Here is a 12090-nt window from a genome sequence, read left to right on the forward strand (position 1 = left end):
CTGTGACCCTGTATGGGACAAGCGGTTCTGAAAATGTGTGTGTGTGTGTGTGTGTGTGTGTGTGTGTGTGTGTGTGTGTGTGTGTGTGTGTGTGTGTGTGTGTGTGTGTGTGTGTATTTTACCACAATAAAAGAGTTTAGTACAATGAAGAAGAAAAACAAATAATGGTACTATGTGACTTGACTAAAGGCATTCATTGCAGTCCATCCATGATAAAGTGTGTTCTAAAACCGACTGCCGTGCAGCACTGCTGTGGCTTCAAGATATCAGTGCATGCAGTACAGTAGCGCCACATGTTGGTGTCTTAAGAATAATTAACTGTACTAGGTATTGATTGAATGTAGCCATTGCTTCTGCCGAAAATAACATAAAAATCACAGTGTGCAGCATTCAGAAATGTAGAGCAATATACAGTAGCACGTCATCTGTATACAGGATCAAGTTCTTCCAGAAAACTAGTCATTGATGTGGATGGCAAAGAGAAAACCTTAAAATACAAATTATTTTCATTTTTCCAAATGTTATACTTTTGGAATATGACAAATATATTTGTAGCAATAAATGAAGACAGAATTAACCAGTGGACTCAGCTGCGTAAATTTATGTGCATGGTGAAAAACGTCAAAAACAAGAGACCAAAGAGAACGGTGCAGGAACAGGGAAGTTCAGCTACAATAAAAACACAAGGCTACATGAAACCATAATGACCTGAAGACTGGTAACCAAGGAGTAAATCGCAGTAAAGTGCCACGGTGTTCCATGGAGCTCACTGCAGAAAAGCTTCTGTTTAAAGTCAGTTCTGACTGTGCGAAAAAACATAGGCATGCTGAGTTTCCTAGGCTACTGGGAAAGGGTCCCCTGCTTTTCACATGTTGCATTGCTTCTAGGAGTTGACAATATTATACGTGTGGATAACACATCATAAACAAATATGACACATAAAAAGATGCACACAGGAGAAAAATGAGAAGTTAGTGCTAGTTTGCACACAGGACCCTGTAACGTAATTGACCCACAGCCCTCATACAGATATTGTATTGACGATCTATGCTAGCAATGCAGCTTCTCAGACAAAGTTTAGCCTTCAGTGAACAGGCTTTATGCTTTGCATTAACGTTGTTCAGTGCTTGAGGAATAAGTGTGTTCGAAGACCTTTAATCAAGACTAATACCCTTTTGAGAAATTTAAAATGAGCTCCTTAGGTAGACCACAGCTCAACATGCAGGAACTACTAGGTGCCAATTCACCTGGATGGTCCAACACATTCTCATGAATGCCCATGGCCTCTTTTCTCTTTTTTCCCTTTTGAAGACCCTGGTGCATGTCATACAAGTGAGAGAGTTGAATCTTTTCTGTGATGTGGATTGATGGAGACATTGTCCGCCCTCCTGGTGTCACGTGCTTTGGAATATGCTGGCTGTCTTTGTTGTCCTACTGCCTGTTTTGCTTCTCTGGCACTTTCATACAATGATACCCTCTTACTCACTGGTGTCAGTACTGTAGCTGGAATTCCAGTCTACGGAACAGGAGAACATCCTTATGCAGGACACATGGAATAAAACAAGAAATTCCGGACCACCAGCTGATAATCATCGTGATCGCTGCTCAGGTAGACGCTCTATTTTCTTAATGTAACCTTATTTTATTGTTATATGTGAAACGACTGGAATGTCATTGTTGGAAATATTAAGAAAACTTGGATGCATACATACACGAGTGAATTTTCATGAAACAAAAAAATATTTATTTGCTCTGCTTTATGACACATGTGAAATGTTTTTCTTCATTTTACTCAGTTGTGAAATACTTGACATTTCATGCTTCTTGGCAGATCTCAAATTTTAACTGCCACAGCTCCAGCTAGACATTTTCCCTGAAGTGTAGTGGTTCTGACAGCATAAAAATCTACTCACATCAGAACGCTGGTTTTGCAGATTTTTAGCTGCATTCGATAAAAAATTTCATGTCGAAAAGAGTTTAATAATTTTTCCTGTAACAGACTTATTCTGCTTGGTTACATGATATGCAAGCAGCACATATGAAGGCAGATGTTCTTTGAGAAAATAAATAAATAAGTTAAAGGGTAAATCTAGAAGCGCAAACAGTAAATGTATATTAATATGCGTTAAAAACGAATTGGTGTAGGTGAGGATTCACAAGTAACCCGCAAATGTGGTATTTAACCTGACATACCAGGCAGGGTCATGCTGATTCACACCTGCTGTGGCTCTGGGTCTTTTTCACATCATGCATACAACATGTGGCCTCTTCACTCTTATTCTTTACCAGCAAGTCTCAGTTTTCCACCATGACAACTTTAAAGTGTGTTTCATTTTTTTAATTAAGTTTTTTCCTCAGAAGTAACATATATTTAGGAAGCAGACATTAAGAGTATTTGCTACATTTGAAGCATTAGCTTGTCTACAGCTGATGCTCAAGCACTTATTAACTTGGGTTTTTGGGGCTCAAAGTCAAATTTGATGAAACAGTTTATATTTATGCATCTGTTTCTATTCAATTGCTGTTTTATACATTTGCAATTTTCTTATGTGTCTGTTTTGGGTGAGATTTCTTTCATGGACAGAATCAAATTTGCTAAAACGACACGTAACTGTGACAAACAATGCAGCTCCATCCCTGGTCAAGTGAACCTGACACTTTGCTACCTGTCATTTAGAACAAGGGATGTCTCTCAGAGCGGACGCCGGAGAATGCGGGGGCGTAGTTGTGGAGTTTGAGAGCGATGACATCAGAGATGCACGGGCAAAAAAGGCCAGGAGTATACCAGGTGAGGTCGCCCACACTGGAAGCTCAGTGCGAGGATGTTAATCATTGTATCAGTGAAACAGCAGTTAGCTAATCAGTATGCATAGCATCCAAATAAATCATTTCATGTTAGTATGCGATACGAACTTGATATGGTCAGACTTTGAACTTTGTACATTTCAGATTGATAAACAGCTTGATGTGATGGACTGGTGCCCAAAAATGAATTTCTCCCTTAGGATCAGCCCTTATCTACCTCAAAGGTCCCAAGTTCCTGATCTATGTCAGTGGAGCGCTGTCAATGTGGGTAAGGAGTGGTGCGTTTTTTGGACAACTGGCAACAGAACAAGTATTTACTACAATGCCACTTAGGGTCAAATGTCCAGCAAAGAAAATTACTCAAAACGAGGTAACTAAAAACCTCAGAGAATGCCTATAGTTTAATGAATGTAACTGACAGCTGGGAAATCTACAGGTCTGGTCTGTCAGACCCACATTTAAGAGGACCTTACCTTTGACTGACCTTGTCATTTCATCACTCATGGGTTATTCTGTTTCTCCCTCTCCTGAAGGGTGACCGCATGTGGCATTTCGCCATCTCTGTTTTCCTGATCGAGCTGTACGGTCGGAACTTGCTGCTCACTGCAGTGTTTGGCCTGGTGGTGGCTGGGTCGGTTCTGCTTCTCGGGGCATTAATCGGAGACTGGGTTGACCGGAACCCCAGGAACAAAGGTGTGCTGCATGTGGTTCCTACTGTTTGAAAATAATCGATCATTAATGGAGAATCCCTCTTGATGGCAGAACTTCGGCCATAACTGAGCTTAATATGTATCTGGAAATAGCAAATTCTTTGTTTCAATAATGGTATGTTAAGGATAAGCTGTAAATTCAACCGAACTGCAATCCAAGACCTTATCACATTACCCATGATGTTGTATTACAATTTGAAGCAGGATAATGCCTGACACAGTAGTTTCTTTCCCTCTTTGATTCCAGTGGCCCACGCGTCCTTGTTCATTCAGAACATTTCGGTGACCGTATGCAGCATTGTGCTGATGTTGGTGTTCTCGTACAAACAGTGGATTGAGCAGATTTGGAATGGATGGTTGACTGTAAGTATTCATTTCCTTTGAATTTCACCTCTGGCTCAGACAGTCTATACCCCGGAATCTACATCAGCTGGAGTCAAAAGGATGCTAAGGTCCATCACGAAACTCTCCCCTATGATTTCAGAGAGGTGTGCTAGCGACAACCAATCCAATAATATTGGGTTGAACACTGGGGAACTGAAATTTAGTACAATGCTTTCAAACCTTCTTAGATTTAAGTTCATTTTCAAGGTTTTTGGAAGTTGAAATATTGAAAAAATTAGTAGCTTCGAAAAAACCTTGAGTTGAAGCAGTGTTTAATGTTACTTTTCATTTAAGAAATGGTTGAACGTTTATGTTCTCGTTGCTTTGTTCTGTTCTGCTGTACTGCTGAGCATCTCATTCTGAACATGTTGCATCACACGACTCACACAAGGTGGTTTGTTATACGGTGGTGATCGTCCTGGCAGATGTGGCTAACCTCGCAAGCACGGCCCTGACCATCGCCATTCAAAGGGACTGGATCGTTGTCATCACTGGGTACAACCGTGGACACCTCGCTGGTAAACAGCCACACTGCTTCCTCTCCTACACTACAGTGCATCTGAACAATTGGTAAAAACTTTGTAGGAAATATTATTGACACTGGTGCATGTCAGGATCAAAAGTCATGTCCTGTGAAGATTATAGGATCCTTCTTTGTTGAATTAAAAAGAAGGCACCTGTTTTACCTGCTGAGGGGGGTGTGGGGGCATTGTGGTGCAGTGGGTTTGACCAGGTCCTGCTCTCTGGTTTGTCTGGGGTTCAAGCCCTGCTTGGGGTGTCTTGCAATGGACTAGCGTCCTATCCTGGGTGTGTCCCCTCTCCATCCAGCCTTGTGCCCTGTGTTGCCGGGTTAGGCTCCGGTTTACCGCGACCCTGCTTGGGACAAGCGGCTTCAGACAGTGTGTGTTTTACCTGCTGATTGAAAAGTCACTTAACCAATTAACAAATGAAAAGCCATATCCCGAGGCCATCAAACGGTATGATTTCCCAACAAATAAAATCTTATTTACTGTCATTCTGATTTGATAATGCTGTAAGCAAGACCACTTCATTGCACTCAGTGATTGTTCTGTGGCTAATACTGTGACTTCTACTCAGGAACCATGAAATATCTCCTGCTCCATTTCACCTGGCCTCTTTCCTCCTGAAATAGGAATGAATGCAACCATGCGGCGAATTGATCAAGTGACCAACATTCTGGCTCCACTCGCTGTAGGCCAGGTCATGACCCTGGCATCCAATGTCGTTGGCTGTGGCTTCATCCTGGGATGGAACCTTGTATCCCTCATTGTGGAGTTCATCTTCCTGTCCAGGGTGTACCGTATCGTCCCTGCGCTTTCCATCAAACCGCAGGTGGATGACGTGGAAGAAGAGGTCACACTGGGGAGGCAAGAGAAACGAGAGAGTTTGCCAGGTGAGGAGTGAGTGGGCTGCTGGACTTTCCATGTGATGCAGATGTTCTGGCACTTATGGCACATGGGTGTGCTCTGCTGGCTAATGCTCTAGGTGTTTTCGGGTCAGGATGTCACATTATACCCTATTTTTCCACAGCATTGTTCTACAAAACAGAAAAAAATTTAATTTTGTTCACTCTTTAGGTTAAAAAGGCTAATTTCTGATTTTATTTTTATAGTTCTGGGATGATAATATATTTTGGGATCTGTTTCATTTCACTCTGAGTTATACCTTGCTTTTATAGAAAAATATGTAATAAGTGTATACATGAATAATTGCATATGCTATGTTTACTGGTTACTCCAAAAATTTTGATTAGCAGGTAAATATTCTTGAAATTTTTAGGGGATCCTAAGGTGAGGGAAACCCAGGGAGCCATAGAGAACTGCAACACCAGCATCCACCTGAAACAGGTTTCCAGCCTGCCACTGTGTCTCCGGAGGATCAGATGGCTTCTCAGCACCTGCAAGGAGGGCTGGAAGGCCTACTACAGGCAGCCCGTCTTCCTGGCAGGAATGGGGTTGGCCTTCCTCTACACCACAGTGCTTGGGTTTGACTGCATCACCACCGGTTACGCCTACACCCAGGGCATCAGCGGCTCCCTGCTCAGCTTGCTCATGGGTGTGTCAGCGATCACAGGGCTGATGGGTACCGTCATCTTCACCAAGTTGAGGAAGGCCTATGGCCTGGTAAACACCGGGGTCATATCCAGCTGCCTGCACCTGAGCTGCCTCACTCTGTGTGTGTGCTCTGTCTTCGCACCTGGAAGCCCCATGGATCTCAGCCTGCTGGTGCCCATTGCTGAGGTCAACTCCTCAGCAGCTGAGACCGGAGGCCTGGTAAGCCAGGGGAAAAGGCATACATACCCTTTCCTAGGCAGTAACAACCAACCACTCCTCCCAGACCGCTCCTCCATTCACTGGACCAACAGCACGGTGCTCTTTGAGAATATTCCATCAGGAACTGGACCCGAGTCTTACGTCTCCATCATCCTCCTTTTCCTGGGTGTGATCACAGCTCGTATTGGTGAGTTCAAAACGTCCACAGGTCCTTTTCAGAATAAGCCAGTGAGAATCTTATTCAAGACTGAGCCACCTTTAGCAGTACCATTATATCAAAGTGAATCACTCCTCTTTCATACAATGGCTCAACATGTTGTAAAAGTTGAAGGGAATTTCAAAGATTTGAATTTGATGGTTTATTTGTTTGTTTTTAAAAGCACTTCCTTCATTTATCTCTACGTAAGTCTTTCAGCTCGCTTCTACAGTGTTTACAGCTTCTGTCTGTTTCTGTCAGCCAGTGATCGGTAGAAAGACGAACGTTGCATGAATGTTTAAAAGATAAATTAGTCAACAGCTGGCATTAAAGAAGTCGGAGGAGTCTGAGACATTTATATTTTTATTCATTTTAAATTTGATGTAATTTTATTTTTTAAAAATAAGTATTTTTCAGTTATTTTAACTATATCCAAGACTTCTACAGAACATAAACCTGAAAATAAATCACAGGATGTCTCTGTGACTAAACTTTTACTCTTTGTGACACAGTGGTAAAAATTACAGTACTCTAGAATTGCTGTATAACAACGACTTATGAACAGAGTTTCAAGCACATTTGTGTTCTGAACTTGAGGGAGAAGCGTAGTGACAGAAAACAACTGAAAATGGCATGATTTATGAAAATGAAAAAGGCCAGGTATAAATTAGTTGATTTTGATCTAGGTAAAAAGTCCAATAGAAATCACACACACACACACACACACACACACACACACACACACACACACATTTTCAGAACCGCTTGTCCCATACGGGGTCACGGGGAACCGGAGCCTACCCGGTAACACAGGGCATAAGGCCAGAGGGGAGGGGACACACCCAGGACGGGACGCCAGTCCGTCGCAAGGCACCCCAAGCGGGACTCGAACCCCAGACCCACCGGAGAGCAGGACTGTGGTCCAACCCACTGCACCACCGCACCCCCTCCAATAGAAATCAAGTTTTTAATAATAATTTTTTAATAATTAATACATTATTTTGAAGCGAATGCTTGTAATGTAGGTTTCTATGTAGACATAATAAGCTAGGTAAGAATTTATAAAGCCCTTTTGGTGTTTTGTCCTCTGCAGGCCTGTGGTCTTTTGACCTGACAGTAACTCAGCTCCTTCAGGAGAACATATGTGAGTCAGAGCGGGGTGTGGTCAATGGTGTCCAGAGCTCCATGAACTACCTAATGGACCTACTGCACTTCATCATGGTCATCTCAGCACCCGAGCCCCAGCACTTTGGCCTCCTGGTCATCATCTCTGTCTTGTTCATCACCGCTGGACATACCATGTACTTCATGTATGCCCGCAAGGCCAAGAGAAAACAGCAACTGAACACATAAGAAACCCCACCGTTGGGAACCTGCTGTCAGTGGTCAGCGGAGCCCCATTCTTCACACCTGTGAAATGAACATCTTTCATCCCACTCTTTCCACATTTCACATTGCCAACGTAACAGTGCAGAGAAACTCCCAGCCATTCAATTAGTCTCGTCTGTTGGCGTCTGTCACGAATGCTCCCCTTTGGCCATTCTTCGCTGTCCGGGGCCAGTTTTTTCTCACATCATCCCCAAACTCAGGTGAAGAGAAGATGGATGCTACTCACCCTCCCTCAACAAGTCAACGCTAAGACGCGAACCACCCTGTGACGGGTCATAGGAAGTACGCTGGCAGCAAACACAAGTCTAACACATCTAAAGCAGCTGATTCATCACGGATGACATTCCCTCCACAACATACTGGTGTGGGAAGATACAACAACAACAGGAATGTGCATTCTTCTTTTTGTTACTAACAATGGCAAGACTCTGGATAAGGGTTTGTGATGGGAAAGCAATGAAAAAGAGGACAATAACATATTAATTCCAGACAGCTGTACATCCAAAGTGAAACAAAGCAACTTTGTTCTTAAATGGGTGGCAGGCATGTTACTGATCCGTCCACTTGGAAATAATCCAGGCAGATACAAAGGGAACATGAGGGAACCCTGTGTCACGACTGTGTACTATTGAAAGAAATGTAGAAGATCTGTCTTTCTGAGAGTAGAGGCGACACCGTGATTTAGACCTTTTTTTCAGGTCAGTTTCTCAGTGGATGGATCAGGAAGACATGAGCCCTGTTACACAGCAAAACTCGGTGATGAGTTCTTGATAAATCAAGTCACGCAGTAAACTAAAGCACTGATACTGTTCAAAACCAAAGATGTAAATGAACACATTTAGACATGATGTATGAACACTGCATTATTACCTGTTGAAAAATGGCTTCAGAATGGAAAATGCTTTCCTCGCATTAAATCGGAGTGATGGTAATGGAGTTTAAGAACTAAGGTTATAACATACACTAGGTTTTTATTCTTTTTTGTTGTTACGGCATGTATTTGAAATCCACGGTTATATTATATATACCTGTGCACCACTTACAGTATGTTTGAAAACAAAAATGAAAATATCAGAGTTTACAATCAATTGTTTTATCAAATGGCAAATTTTCATTCTTCATCAGTTTTTAATGGTCTTTTTTCACACCTTTACCTCAATACATGAGAATTTTTTGAAAAAGGACTTGGAGCATGTTATTTTTCATCTCACGATACACATCTTTTGTCTCTACAGTGTAATATGCACTCTTATGTCTGACAAGAAGCCCGTATGCATTTTTCATTTTTCTACTTTTAAGTTTTTTCAGTTAACATAGGTACAATTTCTGTTACACATTGTCTGAAATCACATATATAAGACCACCGGAGGTCATATAAGTCTGACTGACTTTGTAACAATAAACTTATGGCCATTAAATGCTGTCCTTGAACACACATATTTAGCGATTGTCTGATTTTTCTGGATTTCACAGCTGCTTCGCCACAAAACCAAATTTAGAGTGCACATTAAACATTTCTTTGTATTTCAGAATCAGCTTTCAAAAACAGTCTGTGGCTGAGCCAAAACAATCACCACCTTATTACTTGCTATCAAAGTTAAAACAGTATATTACTACTGTTTATTTATTCATTTAGGTTACACTTTTCTACAAAGCAACTCACAATGCGAAGGAGCTACCTACAACTATTTACCCATTTATACAGCTGGAGCAATTTAGAGGAAGTTTCTCAGTCAAGGGTCCTACAGCTGGAAGTGGGATTCAAACCTGTGACCTTCTGGGTCCAAAGGCACCAGTTCTAACTACTATATTACCAGCTACTCCATTTATTTATAATATAGCTTTAGACACAACGACTATTGAATGTACTGTATTTAAAGCGCTAATGTTTTATTAAGAGATCACAAACTCAAGGAAAAACTGCCCAGCTGTATTCCTTCATCATTCCTTCCAGCACCTGTACTGTGCTCAACACCTGTAATGTTTCTTTCAATAATGTACACTAGATGGCACTTTAAAACTGAAAAACATATTTAGTTGCAAACAGCTTGTCAGAAGGTAATGACAAATAACAAAAGCATAAATCAATAACTGCAACACAAATTAGTATTTTAGTTAAGAGAAAACCAAACTTCAAGTTAGACTACTTGTAAAAAATAGAATAACATATCATTTTGTGTTAAAATACAGAAGAAAGACATAGTATATGTAATGTCATGTTTTGTGCATTGGCATTTTTCCACTGAAGGAGGGAGATTAAATTTTGACTTGAAGCTTGTAGCTTCATCAGGACCCTCTGACACCAGTGAATTACTGGTTACCATTAGTAACCACTGATAATCCATCCACTGAGACTCCATCCTCCATTAATCTGTTAGTTGATCATCAGTGAGAAAGAAGGCCAAGTAGAAAGTGTGAAGGTGACCAATACTGAATCAAGATAATAAAGATGCATTACTATTAATGTGATTATTAATGAGTTACCTATCTGACACATTTGTCCATAACACCTTATGGCATTTAACCTATTTATATGGATGGCTACTGCTACTACGTCAATTCAGGGTAAATAGTACGCTCAAAGGCATCACTGCGGTAGCAGTGAGTGGTGCTTGAATCAGGAAAGCTACAGGTTACCCTCCAAACTACAAAAGACAGCATCAGTCACATGTCAAGGTGAGGAGCATTTTCTCACCATGTTCTGCCTTTTTCAGTGGTTCTTCAAGCCAAACTGCCCTCCACACATGATCTGTCTGTGGGTCAAGTATTTCTTTGAGGTTCTACACTCCCAGCAGCACAAGGGCTTCCCTCAGACATTTAAAAGAAGGGGACACATTTGGGCACTGACTTTTCTCAGAGCTACTCTTTCTTTGGCAGTGCATCATGAGAACACTGCAGTCAGCTGCTCATTTTACCTCCGGTACTGAATTAATTGAAATGTCAGTCGAGCAGCAATTTTAAAAATAACCTAGCAGAAAAATGATAATTACACACCTGCTCCAGTGCAATTAGACTTCCTCTGAAATAAATCCCGCTTTCAAAAAAAAAAGCGCCAGGTGCCGATGTTGTGCCATGTGTATAACTGCTGATTAGCAGGGGGAGTTAGGAAATGCCATCCTGACTTGGGTAACAACACAACATTCCCAGACGGCATTACTCAGTGTAACATCTGGAATTTAATTGGTGAATAATTTGTTGGTCAGGTGTTGTGGTTTGGTAGCTCACAAGGTTTTCTGCAATAACATATTCACCTTGGTAAACAGTTCCAGACATCAACAGTTCATTCTAGAATATTGAGAGTGCATCGGTGGTGAAGCATTTTGACAGCTACGTGGTTAAGCACTCCTACTGCTTCGAAGTAATATTTTGCGGCTTTGTAACACGAAGATTGTTGGCTCAGGTCTTGGGTGGAGCTCTATAAAGAAGTAACCTGAACTGATCCAGTAAAAACATCCTGCTGCATACAATGGTGAAATTATACATAATTAAGAGCGGACGAGATATCTAAATATTAAAAGCAGAGTTAACTCGTTGAAATTAAAGATGCAGAAAAATCCAATAATGTTTTTTGTTTATTAATCCATAGAAGACTGGGCCTCACTTCCTTCACTTTTCTCTGAGAGAGCTTACTCATGCTACTTAGCGATGATGGTATCATTATCGCTTTCGCATTTACCAACACCAAAATGAAAATAAACTGGGTAATCTGAGAAGTGAAAGGCAGGCATTTTTAATCATGTGAGAGAACTATCCCATATGACTCACCTCTGTGTCTCTGGTAGATGCCTCAACCACACCAGAGTTTGAAGTCATTCTTTATGACAGGTCTCAACATATAAGCTTAGTTTCGTGTCCTAACCGCAATTAGTCAGCTTTAATCCATCAAATTTAATTTAATATTAATGCATTCATAGAGTGAAGTTGTCAGAATGTTGTACAAGTCATCTTCTAGAGAAAATTGAAAATAAAAACCTGTTTTGCCACTGGGAGACAAACTCATCATTATTCTGTCGTGTTTTTTTAAATGCAGTGGCTGAGAAATGCTCCTGGAAGACCTTGCAAGAACTTTGGTATCAAATAAATACAGCTTTGCAACCACAGGCAATGTAATCTGTAGGACAGATAATGGATCTGACGGAAACCACACAAACCACGTTGCTAGATGAGCCGACTCATTGGACAAGTTGCATACTGTATGAAATAAATCACAAATGAAGGCAGACTTTTCACAGCATGAATAACAATACATGCATTTTTGCAAAAATATAATTTTACTTCTTGTAGCACAGAAAGATTATTTACACATCTGTTT

The 12090-nt window shown here is 41.1% G+C and overlaps 1 protein-coding gene across 1 annotated transcript; it reads left to right on the forward strand.

Moving 5' to 3' along the window:
* Positions 1–2685: 2685 nt before the first annotated feature.
* Positions 2686–7742, forward strand: LOC108927367 (solute carrier family 40 member 1). Its single transcript, XM_029260068.1, has 8 exons — positions 2686–2788; positions 3006–3073; positions 3339–3498; positions 3763–3878; positions 4291–4417; positions 5053–5313; positions 5700–6380; positions 7483–7742. Exons 1-8 carry the CDS (start codon positions 2686–2688, stop codon positions 7740–7742), a joined length of 1776 nt encoding a protein of 591 aa, XP_029115901.1.
* The last annotated feature ends 4348 nt before the right edge of the window (positions 7743–12090 follow it).

Source organism: Scleropages formosus, chromosome 18 (genome assembly GCF_900964775.1).
Source record: "Scleropages formosus chromosome 18, fSclFor1.1, whole genome shotgun sequence".
Lineage (NCBI taxonomy): Eukaryota > Metazoa > Chordata > Actinopteri > Osteoglossiformes > Osteoglossidae > Scleropages > Scleropages formosus.

Bases quoted from the DNA above. Each gene is read 5' to 3' on its own strand.
- LOC108927367 (XM_029260068.1), top strand. From the start codon at position 2,686: ATGTCTCTCAGAGCGGACGCCGGAGAATGCGGGGGCGTAGTTGTGGAG. The intron at 2,789-3,005 runs GTGAGGTCGCCC...TTTCTCCCTTAG, and splicing joins AAAGGCCAGGAGTATACCAG to GATCAGCCCTTATCTACCTC. The intron at 3,879-4,290 runs GTAAGTATTCAT...GACTCACACAAG, and splicing joins TTTGGAATGGATGGTTGACT to GTGGTTTGTTATACGGTGGT.